This window comes from Rhea americana, unplaced genomic scaffold (assembly GCF_003343005.1).
Source record: "Rhea americana isolate MKP2758 unplaced genomic scaffold, rheAme1 scaffold_250, whole genome shotgun sequence".
Classification (NCBI taxonomy): Eukaryota; Metazoa; Chordata; class Aves; order Rheiformes; family Rheidae; genus Rhea; species Rhea americana.
The window spans coordinates 656389-679770 of record NW_028186369.1 but is presented as its reverse complement, the minus strand read 5'-3'; the positions used below and the strand labels follow the sequence as shown (position 1 = coordinate 679770).

Below are 23382 nucleotides of genomic sequence, written 5' to 3'. Positions count from 1 at the left end.
TTGCATTTTGCAGCCTGCTGAGAGGTTTCACAAAGGCTGGCAGCACATAGAAATTAGCTGCCATTCACCTGTCCTTCCTTATTCTGTGTCCATGTGAAGTTTTAGGGTTGAGACTGAGATTTTTTTTGTTGTTGCTGTCTTTCTTTCAGCCTATGCTTGCCTGCAGCTGTTGCTTGCCAACCTGCATGGGGAGGTCACTGAATGTTTGGCACATCTGAGTCCTTACAATTCACTTGACCTTGTACCTGGAAGGAGCAGTCCATGCTGGAGCACTTCTACCTCTTCTCTGCCTTGCCTTCCTCATGCGGTGTGCTGAGCTTTTCAGAAACTGGCTCCATTCCGCACTGCAAGTGTGCAGAAAGTGGGGAGAAAAGCTAACTGGGAGCATGGCTGGCATGAGCTTATTTGGAATTATGCCCAACGGAGGGAATTAAAGAAGCAGAAATAAAGTAGCTGGATTTGAGAGTAGACCAGGATCCTGGAGCAAACCTTTCTAATACTCACATGAATAATGCTTTTGGTTGTTTTTCCCAACTTGTAGATGAGTGTCAATCTTGCATCTCTGTTGAAGTTCCTCTGGGCATATGGTTGCCTCCTGAAACAGCTTTGCTTGCAAAGATATGCATCTTGTGCTTTCAGCTGGATGATGATGCTGTTTTCCATACTCTTCTCTCTAGTGACATGTTGTTTGAGTTAGGAAGACTCCGAGCTGTCTGACTTCCACCCAGTACATGGGCAAAGTGCCAGCCCCAGCATCCAAGGGAGGAACAGAGGAGCCTTTTTACACCAGCCTGTACACTGGTATTAATGTTCAGGAAAGCCTTGTGTTGCTCATAGGCAATCTGAGTGATCAGATTGTCTGTGCTAAGAGAAGTACCTGAGAGGCAGTCAACTCTGTCCTTGAGGCTTGGTCCATCCTTTGATGCATGTTCTCCTGTCTCCCCAGTGTTTTAAATAGCAAGAAGAAAGATTTTGCAGAAATTGTTTTTGTCAAGCCYGAGAGGATGCTTAATCTTTTGGAGGTGCTGGTGAGGCCAGGCATGGCTCTGAGTAGCAGAAATGCAAGTTTTATAGTAGAAAAAAGAACATAAGAACAGCCAACCTCTAGCCCATAGGCTTATTTCAGTCCCTGACATTTCCTCTTTGAGTAATTTCTTGATCTTTCCCTTTGACATCTCTAACCTCTGGGCTTCATCCTTGTTTCCCTTGTGTTTGGTAGAAATCAGAAACAAGCTCCTTCAGCAGGTAGAAAGGTTCTGGGGGGGGGCGCGGAGGGGAAAAGGGGGAATAAGATCCTGCTTTGGCATCTGGCTCCATCTGTGATTGATCTCCAAGCTTAAGGGAGAAGGAATCCCAGCCCTTCCACCTGAGTTGAGGATTGTCCCTGGGAGAAAACAGATTTGGTGTGGGTAACTTCATGGGCAGGCCAGCGAGGAGTTCTGTCTCTGAGATCCTGTTCCTGGAGGATTGTAGTTATGCATGGCCTCCTTGGCGTGTGAAGAGACCAAGTTAGCAAAATCCTTGTGCAACTGAAATCAGTGAGACCCTGTGTGTCTGTGCAACTGGAACCCCTCTCCTTCCTCCTTTGAAGAGGTGTCCCATGCAAAGGAGTGAGTCTGGTGGGTTTTGTCTCGTTTTGCTTGCATCTCTAACAGCTGGGCWAAATTCAGTGTGAGAACTTGGCCCTCCCTAATCCAGCATAGCAAAACAGTGGTGACAAGCCTGGGTACAGTATGGGGCTGTAAGGGGCCAAGGGACAGCCTTGGGGGCAGAAGATGGTGCAGGCTGAGCCCTCACAAACGAGGAGAGGATATGGCCAATTCCTGTTCCAGCATGCGATTTGGGTGGAGAGGCAAAACCCATAGGTCCTGCTGTAAGAAAAACGATGAGTTAGGTTCCTGTCCTCCTCAGCTTGGTGATTTTGTCAAAGCATTTCCTGCTTCTTTCCCAGAACAATGTTATCATACAGTTGCAGTCTGAATCAGGACTTGGATTGACGTGTTTATGCGTTGAATAATCACAGCTTTTGCACAGCAGTTCCTGTGTTGTATGAGTTGACATTTGGAGAGGAGCAGCAGCTTATTGAACTTAAAGCAAGGGTGAAAAAAAAGAATGAAAAAAGAAACCCTCAGAGCCTAGATTGTGTTCCACTTTCAAGTTGTCTCTGTTAACATTTAAAAAAAATCTCTTTCTCTTCTTATCCTCTTGGTTCCGTCCTAAAGTTAGGTTGGGTTTGCCGCATTCGGATTCATTGGCAGGACTTTGTATACAGTCAACCGTATTTGCCCATTAAAAGGCTCGGGGAGTGTGGGGAACAGATTGTTTGTCGAAATGCAGAAGGCAGAATAGTTGGTTGCCGCTTTGCGATGGGTTGTGGGCTAGCCTTTCTCTAACGCCGCTCGATTCAATGCCCAAACTCCCAGCCTGCTTGAGTAAACCAAATTCGTGGCAAGTTTTTTACCCTAGGGCCTTAATCTGCTTTAGTCTTTGGAAGCTTTTTCCTCCTCATCCCAGGTTTAGCAGGGTCRTGACCACTTCTGCTCGAGGCTGCTGAAGTCTTTGGAACCCCAATATGAATGGTCTTGCTTTGGGAGTAAACTGCAGGAGGAGGAGAATTTCTGAAAACAAGTCTGTGAGGTGCTCTTTTGCATTTCAGGGGCTAATAATTGATCATTTTTCTAAGAATTGAGCAAGAAGTTTATTTCTTTTTTTTTTTTTCTTATGGCTATCAAGAAGTAAGTGATTTTTTCAGCTTGGACGGGAGGTGGGCAGGGGTGGTGGGAAGCAGAGAAAGCCCACTGCTTGCCAGATGTAAAGATAAAATTGGTAGTGAAATGCATGTTGTATCCAAGCTGCTTGTAAAATAGCAGAGTAGTGATATTACGACAATGTTTACAGTCGTGTTTTGTTATTTTGCCTTTTGTTGCCATGAAATATGGTCAATCTTATTTCAAAACTGCCAGCTCTGTGTGTTAATGATGGCCCTCTCCAATAGCTGCTTTCTCCCACTGTATTCCTGAACTGAGTTCCCAGGAGGCAGAGCTCAGTGTCAGCAAATTTTTGTCTCTGGGTGCGCTGGGTTTGCGCTAGCGCACCAGATTGTGCTGTTGACAYTAGGCTGCGCAGAACTTGAGGAGTCCAGAGATCTGGTTTCTGTTCTCAGTTTTGCTATTGATTTGCTCTTGGCCATGGCATAAAGGGAAAGTGGCTTTTTTATTTTCTTTTTTCTTTCTTTTTTTTTTTTTTGGAGGAGATGACAGTAAATCATTTTGTGATTTATCACATTTGCGATGCCTCAGTTTCCCTATTCATTAAGTGAGATTTACTATAGTTACCAAATGCAAAGCACATGATACCTGCAGGAGAGAAATTAGATACGAGCATGTATTATTAACAGCAACATTATACACAGTTCCGATTGCAGATATTTTATTCATGTTATCAACATTATTACTTCTTTTTTCAGCGGCAGATAACATGGAATTTATTATTGGATTTGGGGTAGTGAAAAATAAGTTCTTGATTTCTTTATCAGGGATCCTTTTAATAGGATAACCTTATGAGAATTACATAATTTGGAAGTTATCAAGCATTAGGAGTTTATTTTAAGTTTATTATAAGTAACTATTTCTACTGTAGGAGAGCCTGGAGGCCCTGACTGATAAAGTTCTGTTGTGCTAAGCTGCAGAAGGCCAGATCCTGCCCCAAAGGCTGTGGGGCTTTTGGCTGCAGTCCCTCAAAGGCTTTGTCCTGTGAACAGCCTTCTCGAGTTGGTGGGATTTAGCTCCATCTGTAGAGCTCACTGAGCCTTAATAGGTTAAGCTGTAGATAAAGAAAATTGGGCAAAGACAAGAGAAGCAGAAGTTGTTACTTGGGGCAAGCTAAAGCTTAGTAGATGTGGCCAAGACGGGGAGGATTATGACAGAGATGTGTCTTCTGAATCCCTTTTGGTGCGTGAGCTTTACAGCCATGCACTCTCTTATTTCCGTGCAGATACAGGTGCCTTGGAGAAGGTGCCGGTACTGGCTGGGATGGAGGTAGGTGCACTTGCTTGGTGCCCATTCCTGCTCCCCCTTGTGTCCAAAGCATCTCTGCGGGCTGAAGGTGGAAGCGAGCCGGGCAAACCCTAGGAGCGGTGGCCACCAGCAGAAGGTGGCAGCCTGGTGCAGCCATTCTGATGGAGGTGGTTTCTCTCTCTTCCCCCCAGGAGAGGCCTGGCGGCTGGAGGACGACTGCATGGAGCCCCCCGGGAACCCTGATCTCCAGCTGCAGCTCCGCACTGCAGTGGACGAGGCTCCTTTCAGCTACTTCCGCACGCGCTCTTTCTACATGAGGAAAAGCCTGTCGGTAGACAACCATCTGGGATCCCTCAGCTACTCTATCCACCCAGCTGAGACAAAGGCTGAGCGAGTTAAAACCAAACTCAGGAGGCAGTTTGTGAGTACCCTCTGGGCATTATTTCTGTACCTCCTTCAGTTCAACCCAGTTGCATTCGCGCACACTCACATCTTCTCAAAAATACTAGCACGTTGAAGAGTTATTTTAAAGAAAAGAGGTCTCTCTAGCCCAGTGAAACAGATGGTCACATCATCTTGAGATTGCCCAYATCATGCCAGAAAACCTATTTGTCTTGTGTGGCAGATTTTACGACTCCTACCCATTCCGTATGGTTAGAACACTTCTGCATGACTTTTGCTGGCTTAGAGGTGTCTCTCACTTGGTCAGGTGATGCATGGYATGAATACATTTTTCTCTGTACCTCTGGAGACTGCAGCTCAAATAAGAAATGAGGTCAAAAGTAGAAATGAGTTTGCACTCTCGTCCTCTGCCATATCTGCCCTAGCAATTTGGCCTTCTCAAGGGTCTACCTGAAACGAACAGAGGTATTGAGGAGTCAAGACAGGAGCAACAGTGTTTGTAGCAAGCCAGGACTGAAACACTGAAGCAGTTTGGGCTTTTCTGGCTCTTTGGAACAGACCCGATAGCAAGGCTGTAGGATCCACGTGCCAGGGAAAGGAGGAGCTGGCTCCGCAGCAGGTTGGAGGAAGCGATCTGTTCAAAGTTTAATGGACTTTGTGGCTTTTTCTTTCTGAGAGACAACTGATACAGGCGATTCGTATGGCCTTTTCCCTGCCTCATTACTGACCGCAGGGTTGTAATGAGGGGCTCAGATGTCTCCATTTCGAAAAGCACTTGATGTTGGTTGGAAACGGGTGAAGGCACTGATACAATGGGAGCCAAATGGGGTGGAGGGTCACCCCCCCTCCCCGYGCAACCTAAGGCTGAGTGCCGCAGACCACAGCTAACTGAGGCCGGTGGTGTTCACCTATCAGTAAGTTTGGGACAGGCATGTCTTTTTTGTTGGTGCTTGTTTGTCCACAATAACAGTGGGTATCTGCAGTGATGATTTTTTTGGAAGCTGGTTGTGATCCCAGAGCTTTGAGCTGCGGTCTGGGAACTGTATCTGTGGAACTTGATGCTTTAGACTTGGGAAGCAAGTGAAAGCTGTTATGATGGAGATGAGCAGAAACAGGATGGAGTATCTTATGAAGAGCTACAAGGAGTCRGATGTATTTAAAATGAAGCAGTCCTGCTGTGCGGTAAGGAGTGGGAACTTGCTTTATCTGTCTTTCAGTCTAGATTGGTGGTCCTCCCTGATGGTGCTATGTCCTGTGTCCTGGGGCTGTGCTCTTTTGKGCTTCCAGATGTGAGTGCTGCAGAGCTGTTGGCTAGGAAAGTATTGAATTGCCTCACAGCAGGRTGGCTTCTGTGTTCCTGATGAGATGTGGTGGTCATCAGGGCTTAGGACTATCTGTTTCTTCTCACTGAGTGGTGTAAAGGCTGTAATGACGCAGTCAGTGGTTGGCRCTGGTGCAGATCACCAGGTCAGATGAGCCTGCGTGCACTGGCATTTCTTCTTCATTTGTCTTACRATACCTTCTGGAACTCGCTATTTAATTAACCGCCTTCCTTTCTCCCTCAAGGGGAGCCCAAATTGCTTGGTCATGGCATTGTTTCCCTTTGTATAAGGAACTGCTTGGGAGAACATCTTCCTGCTTAGGTGCCTGAAAGAAAGGTGGACTTCTTTCCCCATCTCCAGTGGTGCCAACCTACTTCTTACYTGCTCAGCCAGGTCCTGCCACTCTCCATGCTGCCTGGGGCTCGGGTTGTTTTGGCCTTTGACTTCACCAGAACTTTTGCCTGTAGTTTTGGAGATTCGGCACAGATCTTTAGCACTCTGACATGTATCCACAGAGCTGATTAATGTTCTCCATTGAGTAACAGGACTGGATTTTTGTAGGATGGTTTTTCTTGTTGTTCAATTTCTGGTTAGTTTTACCAGCTGAAGATGTTATCACTCTGGGCTGGGATGAAACTGCTTAGCCAGGGGTTGCGGTCTTGTCAGACCTATTGAGATAGGTCATCCAACCTGGAAAGGGCTTGAACAGAGACCTTGGAAACCAGAGGCAGTGAGGTTGCAGGAAGTCGAGCTGGCAGCTCATTAGCTGAGATTTGGGCTGGTATGGCACCAGTATTTCCCGTACAGCTAGAGACCCCATTTTTAAAATTCAAAGTAAAGATCCTGGCAACCTGGGGAAGCTGGACTTAGTGGCACTTATTTCCAAGAATAGACAAGCTAGTACCAGACTCCAGGTCTTTCTGAGGGCAATAATTACTTCAATCTGTGTGCTGGTTCTGCAGTTTCACCTGTGTTCATGTTCTGTTCTGGCCTGTTGTGTGATGCCTGATCTATCCTAGTCTTGGCTCTCTGATGGTGGCTGGCGGAGAAATTCATCCTAGGTGAGAGCTGTTCTCCCCATGCTTAGCAGAGCATTTACAAGAGAAGAGAATATGATTTGCCTTTCCTGCAATGGCTCATCTRGGACCTTTTAGGAAAGTCCATATTTAAAGCTTGATTCGGTTTTCTATACTGTTGTACTTAACCAGCTCATAACATTAAATTTCTAGCTTTGCTCTTCCCCTGCTGACAGTTCAGATGCCTTTGCCTTGTGATGCAGCTGCTTATATTTCTATTTCAGGAAGTGCTGAGAGTTATGGGAGAGGATCTTGATTCAGGGTTTTTGAGAGTGGAGATTGGAGCAGAGCTATTGCACAAATGTGTCCTGTGCCAAGCAGCTATCCTGCATCTCTTTTGATGCAAAGGATTTGGCYTGGCTTGTTTGCAGAGCCTTGTGTGTTATAGCATCCTTGACATATCTGCAGTCTGCTATTTTCTTGGAATTTGCAACCGTTTAGCCTGATTTCATGCTTAATGAAGACTTTTCATGTCCGTCTTGGGTATCAAACGTTCTCCATGTGATGTAAAATGGCATGTTATTGTAGTCCATGTGAAAGTCCTTGTGTCCCTGGGGATGCAGTGTGCTGGCATGCTGTGTTGCCGCGTGATCTTTATACTTCTCTGACCAGGATTTGCAGGTGCTCCATCCATACTGACAAAGAGGCCTCTTTCCTCCAGGGACACCACTGTCCTCCTGTTCCTGCAGGATGTGAGCACAGATGCCTTCTTCAGACAGCTAGGGTGAAGGCTCAGTTGAAAGCTGGATTTCCCCCAGCCACATAGCTGGTGGTGTGTGTGTGCCGTCCCACTGCTGGCAAATGACGGATCTGCTCGTACAGATTATTTGAATTTGCATAATTTGAATTTTAAATGAATTCCAATTTTTGTGATTGTCAGAACGGGTTTTCTTTCTAATGAGCCTTTCCGTTCAACTCCTTTAAGGCTTATAACGTTGGCGAAGTTCCTGCCTTTGAGAAAGAGAGGAGCAGTTGATTGCTTTTGACAACTGTCTTTCACACTTGTTCAGATCCCCTCCTTTTCTAGGGCTGTGAATCAGGTTAAAAAAGAATTAAGTGAATCAGTTTAAGAAAGAATTAAAAAAAGAAAAAGAATCCCATTCAGGTGGGGGGGGCCGTGAGCCTTGCCTTGCCCAGAGCATATCAAATGCATCGGTCCTGCGATGGAGGAGGACCGCTGTGGCCAGGGCTGGAGCTATGCTCTGAGATGTTGTGTGCGTTGTATCAGTTTATCCTCTGATGGATAGGATTTGTTTTTCATTTTCTGCCCAGATAGCTTTGTTCTCCCTCCAGACATACAGCAAGTGAGGAGAAGGAGGGATGAGAGCTTCAGCAGTTTGCCTTGCTTGGTGTCTACTGCGAGCAGGAGGAGAACAGGATTGAGTCCACTTTTGAGTTACAGGCCAAGGTGAAACTCCTTTCTGTCTTCACAGTAGCCCTAGGTATTAAACTAAAGATTAAATTTATAAAACTCGGCATTAACCTTATAGAGTGGTAGGGGAGACAGCCCACGTCTGTGTTGTTGTAGGTGGTGACTGACAAGCACAATCAATGCAGATTAAAGCAGGACTCTGCGTGAATTCGGTGCGCTCTTTGTTTTCTTTTTTTCCCCTCGGGATCTGAAGCAGTCTATGACTCGGGCAGTTATTTTGGCATTGCCTTCTTGACATTTTGATGTTATAAGAAAAAATATTAAGTCAAGAACGTAGGTACCTCTGCTCCCTGAGGAGAAGGAGCAGGCGGTGCAAGGAGTCCTGGCATGTTGGCCGATCTCTTGTTTGCTTGAGTTGCAGCAGGGCTCTGGCCTCACCCTGGATCGTCCAGCTCTGCATTTCCTAGGTGCTACCAAAAGTAACTTGACACTTCTGCATGTTTCCAATAGCGGACACTCAAAGATGTGTTACTTACCTGGCTACCTTTTTAAAAGAAAATATATATATATATATTTGTGTATAATATTTTTTCCAGGCAGTCATTCTGTTTTGAAATGCCTCTGTTGTGCACTCCAGCTGAGATTTAGAGCATTCTTTGTCCTGGGAGCTCTGCAGATGAGTTGAGCACAGATAATTTTTCCTTTTTATTTTTTTTTTTAAAAAAAAAAAAAAAAAAAAAAAAAAAAAAAAAAAAAAAAAAAAAAAAAAAAGGAGCAAGGTAGGAGAAGGTGGATAACCAGAATGGTAAGTAAGGCCTAGGAGTAGGAAGGGGTGAAGAGGGAAGTCAACTTTATGATAGAAACCTGATTAAGCCAGGACTCACTAAAGTCACTAACAGTGACTGAGCTCTAGAAGGAAGCAGGTACCTGCTGTTCTGCTCCAGGTTTTCCTCTTCCTGTGGACTGATGATCTGATAGTTTGATATTACTCCTACTACAGCACACCGATACTTAACAAGTCTGTAGGTTACAGTGTATCACTCTCCTGGCATGTATAGGATGGGGTGATGCAGGCTCTGATGTGATGCTCTATGGTGAAAGCAAAGTCAAACTCGGCTCCGCTCTTATTTCACTGGGGTCATGCAACAGGCAGCTCAGCTGTGTTAATGAAGAGACTGAGTAAAGCRATGGGCGTTGTGCTGGAGCTATGCACATGCTGTCCTCAATTTTGCAAAGCCCACTGGTAACACGTGTCTCGAGGTAAGCAAAGGCGGATGAACGATGTACTCTGTGTGTCATCTAATTGTACCAAACCGTGCAGAATTGCTCACTCCCTGACTGTTGCTCATTGATGACTACTGAAAAGAAGTGTGAACCGACGAACGTGATGCTGGAGCTGGATAGCAGCTTATTCGCTCGAGTGCCACAGGCAGCAGAACAATTCCTGACAGCAGGCACCGAGTGGGAGAGCGCAGTGGTGAATCACTCGGCTTTGCAAATCAGTGCAGGAGTGAACCAACACGATAACACTAGTAAACAAACAAGAACGAGGCCTGATGAAACGTGCTCTGCTCGTTTACTCGGCGAGTGCGGTTTTAATTGGAGCAGTAGCTTATAGCATCCTAGTAAATGTTATGTAGTGTCTGTAGTAAAAGCCCCGAAGCCTTTGGAAAGGAAGAGCTTGCTGCAGGGTTGGTTCTTCACACTGCCAAGCAAAGGGAAAGCTCACCTGAGCGCATTCCTCATTGGAATTTGGATGTCTCCAAGGTATTGCTGCGGCACTCCAGGAAAACAGCTGTGCAGAGAAGAGACGGACAAATGCAGCCCAGCTCGGCATTCACCCCAAACCTCCTTCCTTTATGCTGTATCGAACGCGTGAAAAGATGGATCTCAGCATGTTGGGATGTTGTGCTGTATTCTAAACATCTCCAAAGCCAAGAAAAATGTAGCCCTTTCCCCAGTTTCATTTGCATCTGCTCTTGGATACTATGACAGCAGAGGTACCTTGCTAGATTGAAAAGCTTTTGATCTATTGCTCATGCAAAAGTGATTCTAGTGTTTGGGAAGGGGGAGTTATCGTTTAATGCTATAAACCAACATGCTGCGCTGGTTATGTGTTCCCAGGGGGAATTTGGAGGTAGTTTTCAGAAAGATATATAAAGACGTATTTTGTTCATTTTAAATGTCCAAAATGCAGGCCATTGCAACTTGTATTTTTCCTGGAGCCACATCTGTGGATTTTCCCAGTGCACCGCTGTTGCCAGATGTTGCACGGGTGCATGTTTGCAACAAGATGCTGGGCCCGAGCTGTGTCCCCTTTCTCCACCCCTCAAAAGGGGCAGCGCAGTTGCGTGCCCATTAAACTACCTGCCTGCCTTGGTGAGAGAGGGAGGCAGAGATTTACAACCTTTCAGGGCGGGAGCAAAGGCGATCAATTGGGCACGGGTTTGCATGATACTGTGCGACATTGGGAAAGAAAGGAACCGCGTGGTAGCTACAGGGAGAAAAACGGTGAGATGGGGAGTGACAAGGAGGGGAAAAAATTTACCAAGAAATAGCCATCCGTCTCCAGATCAGGCCACGAATGACAACCTGTGTAATGTATGCAGGTGTGAAAAGCAAAGATAAATCCCGAGCATGCTGGGACAATTTATAACCCCGTAGGAGAGCAAGGGGGTTGTGTTGGTCAGCTGCTGTGCTTTGAACCGCTGTGATATTTTGCAGCAAGCAGAGAGCAGATGACAGGCAGAATTTATTTTGCTTTCAGAAAATACTTTCACCGCCGTAAATTTTCCTCCCGTTACAGAGATTACGTGAACAGGACAAAGTCTGTGAGCTGCCTCTGTCGTGTTTAAGCTAGAGAGACACGGTTCTGGCGTTCTCCATTGGTCATGCCCGTGCTGGCCTGTGGACATGGTTGAAGAAGGTTGTGCCCACAGTCACAACCTTCGACACAGTGTGTACTTGGGTCCAAAGCCGGCTCTGAAAGCCAGTTAATGTGGAAAGTTTAAGGTGATTCAGCAGGCTGACATTCTACAAGCTCTAAGAGCAATGTTGGCAGTAGTGGAGAAGRTGTCAGCACTGAACGTGGCAAAAAGTACAGTTTCCCCAAAGCTTGCAAACACTAGCTGAGACCTTCTTGGGAGTGAAAAGTTAAGTAGGAGAAGTGAGGAGGGGGGAAGAGTTAGCTGAGCACATGGGATGTCTTGATATGGCAGAACAGCATCCTTCTTCAGTCTCCTCCTTTGCAAATCCTCCCTCCGCACAGCAGTCTTCCTCCACCCAAAGCTGAAAAGCTAAATGCATCTTGGAGGTGGTGGAGCACACACACGATGACCAACTGCGTAACGTGGGCAGCCCATGTCCTAGCTGCCACCAGGTCTTGGGCTACAAGTAGTAGCTACAGGTCCCTGTGAATCTGAAAGACGTTTATCACTGAGAGATGGATTTTACTCTGGTTTTGATTTGAATTCTGCCATTTTGCAGGTTGGATATTAGTGTAAACTGTATGTTATTTTTGCAAGGCTGTTTATAAGCATATAGCTTTTCATCTTAACTGGGGTCTGTCCAAATAACTTTACGCAAACTATTGGGAAATATCATCTAGATTCAAAATATACTAACCATAATTAAAAACCACCTCAATTTCCCTGCAAACCCACAGTATTTGCTCCCTCTGCTGGTTTTACRTTGCTAAGGAGCCGTCTGGATTCAGTGGTGTGCAGCCCACACCGTGGTACCTGCGAATACAACACAGACGCCGGGAGAGGGCAAACAAGTCTGGCTTGGAGCCACATCAAAGGTGGTGGAGGGGACATCTGATAACCTGGTACGTGAAAAAGAATTTAATTTCCAGCCTCTGATGTGTTCGTGTTTTGCTCCTGGGAAGGAGCATCCAAATGGACAAGCTGAAACAGCGAAAGTTTTGGGGGTGGGAAGGAGGAAAGTTGAGGTCCTTTGCCAGCTCCCAATTTTACTCCRCTCTCAGAGCTAGACTCTGAAAATGTATGCTGCATCCTGTGATATTTAAAGTTTGTGTGAAAGAAGCAAACGCTTATTTTAAAATGCTTTAAAACACATGAAATATTGCTTCAGGGGCTAGCCTGTTTCTTCTCTGAGGCAGAGTTGGTGGCTCGCAACACGACACTTTAATGGATTTTTTCTGGACAGTGCTGCAGCCCGGGTTGGGCACTCGGTGATGATAGGTAAGCAGGAGACGATTGCGGTTGCAGCCGTCAGGTGTCCAACCAGCCCTGCCTTCTGGCCCTCCCTGGCAAGAGCGGCAGAAGTGAACGTGTGCTGGTGGGCTGCTCGCAACCTCTTGCAGCAGCTGAAACCAGAACTCAGGCACTAAACYGTGTTGGCTGGAGAGCCGGAAGGAAGGATTCTGTGGGCTGGAACAGGTGGTCGGGATAATAAGCACTCAAACTGCACCAGGTCGAATGGCCAGGGCTCAGGCATTGCTGCTGACAGGTTCTTTGCTTTCAGCCCATTGATTTTTCTTTCCTTTTTTTTTTTTTCCAGTTACACAGAAAAACTTCTGGAGCAGAACAAGCCTGGTGGGCAAAACAGAGCATTCAAAGTTGTCACTGCCATGTGAACAAACAAACATTTTTGGATGGCTTRTTCTTCTGAGCATGTTAATCCTTGTGCAGCCAGAGCCCAGAAGAGGTGGGCACAGTTTCTGGTTGGGGAGGAATGTGTCTTTCCACGGCATGCCTGCTCTGCTTGCCTTTTACCAACCTTGCCTTCTCAACAACTATGTATAATGGTGACACTGGCCACATGTCTGCTACCCCAGGTGGTTCTTCTCCTCCGCTTCTAGCCAGAGTGGTTCTGGCTGCCAGAAGCTGTTACTAGTCCCAAAGTGCACAGTCTGGTATTTTTGTCATCTTGCTTTCTTTCTTCTTATTTCTTGGTTTTCCAGCAAGAATAATTGTAAGTTTAGGTACTCATATGCCAGTCCATGTCAGGTTTAGATCACATCCAGTGTTTTCTCCACTGTCTGTAGAACTTCTTTACCTCTTCTTGCAGACCTCTCTTTGTAGTTCCCTTGGTAGGTCTGAATAGGACCCATCTGGACACCACTGTGACTTTATATAGGCTCAAAGATCTGGCAGGTGGACTCAGGTGCAGAACCAGGAGCAAATTACCATAGTGGCTATCCATAGGTGGCGTTTTGTGTTCCGGATGCTATGAGCTGGATGCTGTGAAGCTTGCCACCCTCAGCAGGTCCACCTGCCTGGGAATGTACAGAATAAATCAGCAGTGTGCTGTAGAGTTAGCCTTTTCTGCTAGAAACTATGTGGCACCAAGAGACGCTCTGTGCTCCGGATGCGGGGTAGGTGTTTAGTGGTGGGGTGTGAGTGCAGTAGCAGCTGTGTGCTGCAAGAGGTCTCTCCAGTACTGTACTTCTGCATGTCGGTACTTGAAGCTGAGCAGCAGCAACTTGGGCTGTTTGGACTTTTCTTCCTCCCATCTCTGGAGAAAGGGCTTCATTTTATCCATCCTTTMTGTCACCGRAGAGGTCTGAATTCTCCCCAGCATTCAAATCCTCATGCTCTCCTCCTCACAATTGAGAGTCTGRGGAAAACTGTCAGAGTTGAGCAGAGCAAGGAAGGACTGGGAGGGTAGCAGTCACATCTGGCCTTTAATCCTAAAAAAAACCCATTGTCTGGGCTCTGCAGGTCTGTGCTGCGTTGTCTTTCTGCTCTTTCCTGAAGCTGTACTTGGAGAAGAGGCTTGGCCCCTTTGATGCCACCTGCTTTCCAAAACAAGTGATTAAGGTGGYGAACATGCCAGCATGTCCCTTGGTCTCATCTCGAGTGGGCTCTTCCCACTGCCTCGCCTACCGCCAGTCTGGGCTGTGTGCAGCAGGCACTCAGATTCCCAGCTTTTAATTTAGCATTTGCTGTCTGCTTACCTTTGAACCTCAACTAGGAAGCAGATGGCAGTGGGAGATGTTGTTACAGACCTGAAATTATGTCCAAATGGAACTTCTTCTGGCAAAGGCTGGCTTGCCTGTCCCTTGTGTATATGCAGCGTGCAGCTTCCATGGGAGCTTGGCAGCTGCAGAGTCATTCTTCAGCCCCGGCCTTTCACCTGKGCAAGCAGCTTCCCCTGCCAGTGTCATATGGCAGGATGTCTATAACCCTGCTTCACAGGCATCTCTTGTCATCTCCCCTGTATGTGCCAGTTACATTTCTAATTTGTGTTGCCATGCATGTCTCCTTTGCCCCTCTGAGCATCTGTGTGCCTACCACCCAGGCACACGTGACCGCATCAGCCAGCCCAAGATCTTGTAATGGGCAAACTGGAGCTGATTTAGCTCCTTGGGCAGAGATGAGAACAGAGGGCAATTGGCCTGGTGGAGACATACCTGCAGCCTGTTGCAAGGGGGGTTGGGGAGAGGAGAGCTCTCTGCCATCACTAGAGTGCTAGGCAAGCTCTCTGTTGCCTCTCTTGCTTGCCAAGAGACCGGCAGCGCTGTCTGAAACCTCCCAAGGAGCACAGGGAAGTGGAGGTTTGGAGAAAGAGCTGGCCATAATTTTGAAAGGGATGTCAGAGCCCGAAGATTAAGCAGAGCATTTTGGGTGGGAATGAGATGAAGTCTGGGGTCGGGTGTCACCTAGCTTTGATGGCAACAACAGCCTTGCTGGTGTTTGGAAGGATGGGGGGAAAAAAGAAAAGGACTTTGAAACCTAAGAGCTGTTTTGGTATTTACTTTGGTTCTGTTTTTACTCCAAGAATAGAAACAAAGACGATGGATTTGCATCACCAGGAGCAACTTGAGGAGGGAAGAGGAAGTGGTGGGGCCTCAGTAGTGGCCAGGAATGTGTTGGCAAGAGGAGCAGCCTGATGACAGGGGAGGCAGTTTGACTGAGGGGGTTAGCATTTTGTTCATCTCACTTCATCACCCTTGTATTTTTATTTTGTTAAAGGCTAGATTGAAAGCTTCGTAAAGAAAAGCCCATCTCTACAAAGGAGTCTTTCCAGAGGCAGAAATGGCTCARGCTTCAGCAGAGAGTAAGGTGTCCTCAGAGGCTGCCCCAATTGTGTAGTCAGGTCTTGATCTGGAAAGAAAAGGGGATTTCTTTCTTTCTGCACTGACCTGACATTGACTATTTAGACATCTTTGCCTATCACTTGTGGAAAGCTGTTTTTCCTCCTTGCTGATTCAGTGACATCTCTATCCAGAGCCCAATCATAGCAGAAGACTAAGAATAGCTGCAAGGCGGTGGTGGCAGAGTGGCTGTGTTACAGTGGTCTACAACTATGAGACATGCAGCCTTGCTGAGATTGCTGCCTTATAGGAGGCGGGGAAGGAAGCTGTGGGTTTAGGAATGATGTGGTTTATGGTTGTGCGTGGAGCTTGTGATACCTCATTCCATRGCAAGGAATATACTTGCCACAGATCTTCTGAATCTGTCCTCTGAAACCTCCAAGCAGCCCAGAAACACATGTACTAGGACCTAGGTTATTGCTAACTGAGCGGCAGGGAGTTGAAAACCAGAATTATGTTTTTAAGAGGGTGAGATTTTTCACCTGTTTTCTTTGACTATTACAGAGATGGTCTTCCAAGGTAAGAAGAACAGATTTTCTGATGCTACCAGCATGACAACATTCAACTTCTGGGTCTTCATTCTTCCAGACAGTAGAAATATCCTACCTCATGGATGCTTTCAGAACTCTTAAGCTTTTGAACTCTTAAAAGGAATAAAAAATGAAAGCTGATGTTCTGGAATGACCCTCTGTGTGCTCAAATTCCCCATGGGTTCATGGGGTTTTGATACCATCGACTAGGCTCCTGTTATCTCTTGGTGAGAGAGAGAATAATCTGAGTGCTGGTCGGGCAAGGTATCAGGCTTCACTTAGGGACTCTGGTATGGCCATGTTGGGCCTAGACCTCCGTTCAGCTACTCCTGTTTTCAACTGCTGCATAGTAAGGCAGAGACTTGTGCCTAGACTACGGTGTATGGGTCAGGGCTTGAGGAGAGAGCACTCTGAGCCTGTTGCATGTTCGTGCTTCTTTTCCTCTGGTAGAGATCTTTCCTTTTGAACAACTGGTCTCTCTGTGGGTAGGTTCTTTTTTTTCAGACTTGAAAGTCAAGTGCAAATCCAGTGAAATTAGCTGTTTCATTTCACTTTTAGTTTGAACCATCGTTTAGTGTTCCTGGTGGTCATTTAAGGTACTTCCAGAGAACATCTGTAACATCAACTCAACAGCAATAGAATGTGCAGTGGATGCTCGGGTGGTAGGACAAGAGCACTGGCTGCCAAAAAAAGTAAGGAAAACAGAGATCTTGTGCCTGATGCTGGATTGAGAGGGGATTTGTTCCGACTATAGACCTTTGCTTGGGGTAATAAAGCACCAAGTCCTTTGCACCACTACACTGCAGTGATTAAGCCTCATGATGCTCCAGCAGGAATGCACAAAACCACAGAACTTCCCTGGGAGACTTTCTGGTGTCAATCCCATTTTCACAGATGGGGAAAAACTAAGGTAGGAAGCAGGAGGAGCATTAGAGACAGCTACCAGAAGTTGAGACACATCCAGCCTTTTTCCAGACATCTGGCTAACCTTACATGGAGTATGTTTGGTTCTGATTTGCCATTGTCAAGTGCCTCGTGGAGATGATATTAATTGATATGGCCCTCCTTATTTATTTTTTTCTTTCTTTATTTTTTTTTCTACATCAAACCTGTGAAGAGGCACCTTTTCAGGTAGGTATAGGCCTTTCCAATGTATCTTCCGTCTTCTTCCTGAGAGATGGCATTATCATCTTCTCCAGTACAAAGACCCTTTTGACTTGAATACACGTTGCCCGGTAAATCAGCAAGCTGTCTCAGAAGCAGAGTGTGAAACTACAAGCCTTCAATTTAATTATTGCTGATGAGTGTTTTAAGTAAGTGGAGGATCTTTGGACTTGGCCTATTACAAGCCCATCTCACTTCTGTTCGAAATCATATAACCTAGCTCAAGCTGACTGCAGCTGAGCACCAGAGTGATGGATAGGCAGAAGCGCACTTCATTTTAGTGAGTGTTGTTAGCTGAGCATGCTCTCCTGAGGCTTTTAAACTGATTTAATACTTAGAGGGTAAAACTAACCGGTTTTAGATCCTGACGCAATAGAGCAGAGCATAATGTGTTTCCTCCCCAAGTTACACATGGCCCATACCCCGTAGGCATGCATATAGTTGAGTTTAACCTGCAGTGATGCCTGACCTCCTTCCAAGGAGGTAGCTGTCCAGCCACGTGTATGAGCAGGGATCCTGCTTCTAGGTACACTTTTGTTACTTAYATGAGATAACCAGGAATGCTGAGCTCTGACCATCTCTCTGTTTGGGCTAGATTTTCCTGGGAATCTTTTAAAATTGTCATGGAATAGATATGCACAAACACGTACACCCATGGGGTATTGATGGCCCTGTTCATTTTTGTTGGTTGCTTTTAGTTTTAGAAGGGTAAGCACATGCTTTTCAGGTCCATGGCACTTGAAACAGTGATACACCCAGCTTTGTTTGCTGTCGGGCTTCTTGTGTGGAGCCCAGGAGCCCTCCTCTCACTTCAAGGTCAATGAGAAGAGTGAGCAAGTTGTCACCCCTCCCGGGTGAGCAGCTGCGGGCTCAGGCAGCGAGGCAGATTTTCGTTCCAGGAAGGAATCAAGTGAAAAACTTTCATGGCAGAAATGATCCAGTAAAACCCTCCTTCGCTGCTGCAAGTCGTGGTGCTTGCCCACCGGCCTTCCTTGGCCAGATGCACTTCTGCACTTGTAGTTCCCAGGCTGGTGGAAAGGGAGAGCTAAGCAGAAGGTGGAGAGGGTGAGACTCGGGTTTATTTAAAACATGAGCAGTTGAGATTCGCAGCCGCTGTTGATGAGCCTGGGGCCCTGGAAGGCTACAAAGCTGGTGCAGCTCGCAGTCTGGTCTAAATATTTTTAATTACCCTGCATTTGGCGACCTTTTATAAACAAACCAGCTACAAGCCGCCTCTTTTTCTGTTGCCAAGGCCTGTGCAGAAAATATTTAGATCAGCAGCAAAAGCAAATAATCCCAGTCTAGGGACGTGAGGGGTTTTATTTTGCAGGTCCTTTTTACAGAGGCTAGGTCTCTATTTATTCCTGGTTTTGTTTAGCAGCTCCCTATAACACATAACTCGTTCCCTGTTAAGGCATGGATGTGTCTCCTTTCTACAGGGCCATCCACAACGCCCCCTGAGCATCGCTCCCCTGCCCAAAAACGTTATTGTTCCTGGAAAGCGGAGCGGTGCCGCTGGAATGTTAATTGGGGGAAGTGAATAACGAAGGCTACCCTGCACCTAACCTTCCCCAACTCTCCCACCCCCTTCTTAATGAGCAAATTGAATTTATTTAGTCCTTGAAGGTCCCCTGTGTCCCCCCCTCCCCCTGGGCCGGACTGAAGTGCCCATTGTACCATGCGCCACATTGGGATTTGCTGCCATTTATTTAAGGAATTTTTTTTTTCTTTCTTTCTTTTTAGGAACGGCAATTTAAAAGGTGGGGAGAGGGGGGGATACCCTTCCTCTCTGTTGCTGCAGGGTGAGGAGATGAGTTCTGGCGCGTAAAGGCAGGCGGAGAAATGAGTTTGTCAGTGTTTGCGTCTCCCCCCTCTGCCCTGGAGATAGGGGCTGCGCGTTGGATTGCGCCGGGAGAGAGGGGGCACGTTCTGTGCTCTCTCTCCTTCCAAGCGCCCCGACGAGCCAGGGAACGTTAATGCCGGGCTGTGTCTATAGCGAGGGAGCAAAACCTCCTGCGTAGCTCAGCGCATGTGCAGGGTGCCCATTCCTCGCTGCTTCTGGCGCCCCGACTGCTGGAGGCTTCCTGTCCCCTTCCCGCTACTGCCTGGGTCCACCTAGGCAGTGAGTTGCACCAGCGCTGCATGCAAACAAAGGCGGTGGTGGGACTTGTGTCTCCAGGCAAGGGCCAGGTGAAGCTAATCCCCGYGGGGAATAGCTGGAATTATATTTTCCTAGTGAGAGGGAGAGGCTTTGAGGTGTCCCTGCAGACAAGCAGCTGGATCATCTGGGAAAGCCTACTAATGCTGCTGCAGCTGACCCTGAAGGATTGGGGTTTGACGTTTTTGTTCTCTGTTGAGACATCAAGTATGGCTCCGACACCCTGTCCCAGCTTCAAGCTGTGTTTTTTATGGCTGAAATTGTGATTCCCACAGATGTGCACAGCTGGCCTGGGAATCGAGAGCCTTCCCTATTTGTGTGGCTGGGCTCTGGGCAAAGCCAGATGGCTATGATGTGGGAAGGGATCCTCCCTAATTTGAGTTTGAACAGGCCAGACAATATTAAGACTTGAAGATTTCGAGGGCTCAGGTTTGCCCCAAGACTGGAAGATGGATATCTCCGTGCGAAGATTACTATTTTTGTTTTTCTGGTCACTGGCCTTTGGATTTACCAGTTGAAACCATTGAATTTGTTTTGCAGATGGTTGTAGGAATGCCAAGTCTTAGTGCCCTGGGTGACTTCAGGCCTATTCTGATAATGTCATAAATGTCCCAGGCATTAGCACAAACCTGACTTGAGTTCTTAACCTATTACTGTGTCAGACCACCAGCAGTGCAAACACTGTTTAAATTACAAAGCAGAATTTAAGTAAAATGAAGTGAATGAGACCAACTGATGGAGCATCTTTGGTGCTATTTTTATTTTGATATCAAATTTGTACATGGTCCTCACACTTTCAATTCTGAATTCTCTGCAAGCTGCTATTGCTTGCCTTCCTAGTTGTCAGCTAATGATGTGGAAGTCACTAGGGACAGGTCACACAGACAAAAGGGGGTGTCAGGCATTTCAATAAGCTGCTTCTGCTGAAATGACCAGTGCTGAAGTGCTCCTGAACATCCTTGAGGTTTCAGAGTTGGCACTGGTTGAAATGGAGGTGAAAGCTTATGCCTGTCCAGTTCCTTGCAGAATCTGAAATAGGATTTTTTTTTTCTTATGCATCCTGGTTTTTATTGTTAGGATTCTGCATTTAGTGCATTTTAAGACTGATCTTGGACTCTGTCCTAATGTTTGGAGGGAGCCTTTTATGATGGCTTTGAAGTGGAGGTAGGAAGTGAGGGAATGTTACGCCTTTGTGGTAGATTGGACTCTGGGATGCTGGTGGCACTTCCTGGAGCTGGGTTGGGGAGAGGYTGACCAACAACCAAGTTGCTCTCTGTTTGGGCTCTTCTATTCTCAAGGTCAAATATCCCTTTGCCATCCCTCCTCCTTGTGGGATGTTTTACAAGGGACCCTCCAGACCATTGGTATCCCTTTTCTTCCATATGCTAGCCTGCTTGGAGAAGGGAAGGCTGTGAAGCTAGGGAAACTCCATGCCTCTAGACTTCTTGGTATTGAGCATGRAATTTGTTAGTTTTAGTTCTCTGGCTTGGGTTTGAAGTTTAGTTTTGGTAATTGGTGGAGRAGTTGGCAGAACCACTCGCTCTGTGTGTCAGTTTAGCTGTTCTCTTTGTCCCTCATTCCTTCTCCAGATGGGAGGACTGTTACCATATGTCACCCTGGATGCAGCTGATCTCTCTGTCCCAGTGTTTTTCCAGAACACACTGTCCAAACCTGAGGACACAGCACAGTGGAGGAAGGTACACACTCAACAGCCATGCTGGTCCAGAAGCAGTGTGGCATGAAGTTGGGCTTGCTCTGTTGTAACTGTGGTTGAAAACCATGCCATGACTGGGGCCTTGTTGTATTGTTTCATTAATGGTGACCCATGTAGAAAATCAAAGATGGGCCAGTTTTACCAGCCCAACATTCAACTTGCACCCTGGAAATGCTGGGCTCAGATTGCCCATCTCCTGCTGCTCTTACTTTCAGTGTTAGGTCCTCTAACACTGCAGCACCTAGGAAAATGTGAAGGATATGCYCTGGGGTGAGATTTCTTTGCACAGCGAGATCCAAAGGGGGATTTTAGACCTMTATCTCCTGTGGGAATGTGGACCACTGTCTCTGTTGCTTTGCTTCAAAGGCTGAGTTTTCCGTAGYAGTAATGTGCCTTTCAACTCCTTCTGGTCCCTGGTGCGTGGAGCTGTCTCATTAGCAGCCATCTGCTGGCAGGGCAAGGCAGCAGAAAACGAGCATGGTGCTGCCCTGACCTTTCTGTGAGTGACAGCAATTAGTGGGATCCGTTACCCTCTTCCAGTAAGGTGTCTTTGTAAGAGGAGGTGTGGAATACCTGGGCCATACTTCTAGCTGAAAACCCCAGCTGGGTGAAGGCAAAATTTTGCATTGGGAAACATCTTGGTGAGAACATTTGAAGCTGTCTCACACATCGTTCCTTGYAGCCTCTGCAGAGGTTTATCTGCACCCCTCCCTCCCCCCTGCTTCTCTCCACGTCTGCTTTGTTAAAGCGGTAGGGGAGAACTGGCTCCTGTCAGCAGAGAGGACTGTMGTGGAGGAGGCTTATTTAAATTACGCCAGCCTCTCAGCATCTTTTTCAAGCAGATTAAAATTTCTAACTGACTCGCCACATGGAAGAGGAGAGAACAGATCCCTTTCCAGTGGTRTAGCTGGAGTGTGGGGTGCAGAGACCATCCCTTCTGGAGCAGGAGGGATTTAGATGTCTGTCTTAGGGTCCAGAGGACTGAGCTGCAGCAAGGTCAAAGGGAAGGGAAAGTGGATGGAATTCCCCCTCCATGAGAGGATGGTTTGGGCTTTCAAACCTTACATGGWGCTGTTTCTTAAGAGGTAGGAAGGTGCAGCAGGGGCTGGCTGCTGGAGCTGTGMCTGTTGTCGTAGACGTCCATCTCCCGGGCTGCCAAGAGACTGCTCCCTGTGTAGGGATGAGCTGGCATCGTCAGCATGTAGCCTGTCACCAGAGAGGACAGGTGGTGGGCAAGTTGGGGCTGCAATGTGCCTCACAGAGGCGGCTCTAGGAGAGAGCTCTAGGCCACTTTTTCACCTGTCGGTTTGATTAAAAAACTAAAGAAAAGAAAAAATTGAGACTTTAGACGGGGCTCACCTCCGTCCCGTGTCACTGCTCCACAAATGATAGCACAGATATTGTTGGGATGAAAAATGAAGCTGTCTCAGAGCTTCCTTCTAGAACCTTTAAAATTTTCTGCAGGAGTGGGAAGGTGATAGCTTTAGTGTCCTAAAGACAAGCGTAAGGCCATTTTATTCTTCCCTCTCCTGTTTGCTGTTGCTGCATGTAGATATGTGTGCTCTCTGGATTCCCACTATCTGCTCCTCAAAACTCTTTCCACTCCTGCAAAAGCAAACACCCTTCACCCCTTTGCAGCCCCCATGACTGTCTGCGGTGTGCATCCTCTCGCTTAGCTTAGACTTGAAGAGAGCCAGATCTGGCCCTAGACCCATAGCGCTGCAGATGACTGTAGTAGCCTGGATCCAAACTTTGCGTCTGTGTGTCTTGAACTGAAAAGAGATCCCGGATGCCTGTTTTGTTCTCTGACCAGGGAGCAGCCCAGCGGAACAGAGCTGCTTTGCTGCCAACAGGGAAAGTAGCAGATGTTGCCTGATGGCCTTGAGGACAGAAGAGGGTAGACCAGACCACAAGAGCAGGGTAGAAGTCAGGATGATGGGAACAAGTGCACTGCAACACGTACAGTCCTTCCAGCACCTTGACTGGGACATTGCTGCTGTGGGCCTGTTTCTCAGTGGAGGGGCAACCCAGCATTCCCTAGCCTTGGCTGGCAGCAAGGGAGAGTGCTGGGCACATGGCAGAAAGCCTCAGAGATCCCTCACCTCCTGGAGACGTTTGGGCACAATGGTCATGAGTGACTTTGTTCAGCTTTGGGAATATAGCCTTCAACTTTAAAAAGAAACTCATAACTGCAGCTTGGGTCTTGATCATCACTGGGTGATTAGCTGTCCACTGTGATGCTCTTCGGGGTCTCAGCCCCTTGGAAAACAAATTCATCATCTGTTGTCTGCTGAATTTTGGCAAGCAGGTGAGGTGCAGTGCAGCAGCTCCCGTGAGCAGAAGGTGATTTGTGACTGAGCTTATGCTCTTTTTTGCACTCGTTTCCTGCCTTTTTCTTAGGAGAAATAAAATAAYCCCTTCTGGAAAGCAACCCTCTAGCAAGCTCTAGGTAGCTCCCMTTTCCCTTCCCAGCTGTCTCTTCCAAGTGACATGCTATGCTTTGCACTGCTGTGTATTGTTTGCTGCTTCCCTATACTCTGTTACGTGCCAGCTTTGTAGTGTTTT

At 47.0% G+C, this 23382-nt stretch overlaps 1 protein-coding gene across 6 annotated transcripts in view; it reads left to right on the top strand.

Annotated features, from left to right (window-relative positions):
- The window catches only part of LOC146594720 (ankyrin repeat and fibronectin type-III domain-containing protein 1-like), a 302120-nt gene that overhangs the window by 87437 nt on the left and 191301 nt on the right, over positions 1-23382 (top strand). For all 6 annotated transcript variants that reach the window (XM_085307013.1, XM_085307012.1, XM_085307010.1 and 3 more), the window contains one exon: positions 4208-4437. In XM_085307013.1, coding sequence (XP_085163139.1) covers positions 4208-4437 — 230 coding nt within the window. The remainder of the gene's footprint in view (positions 1-4207; positions 4438-23382) is intronic.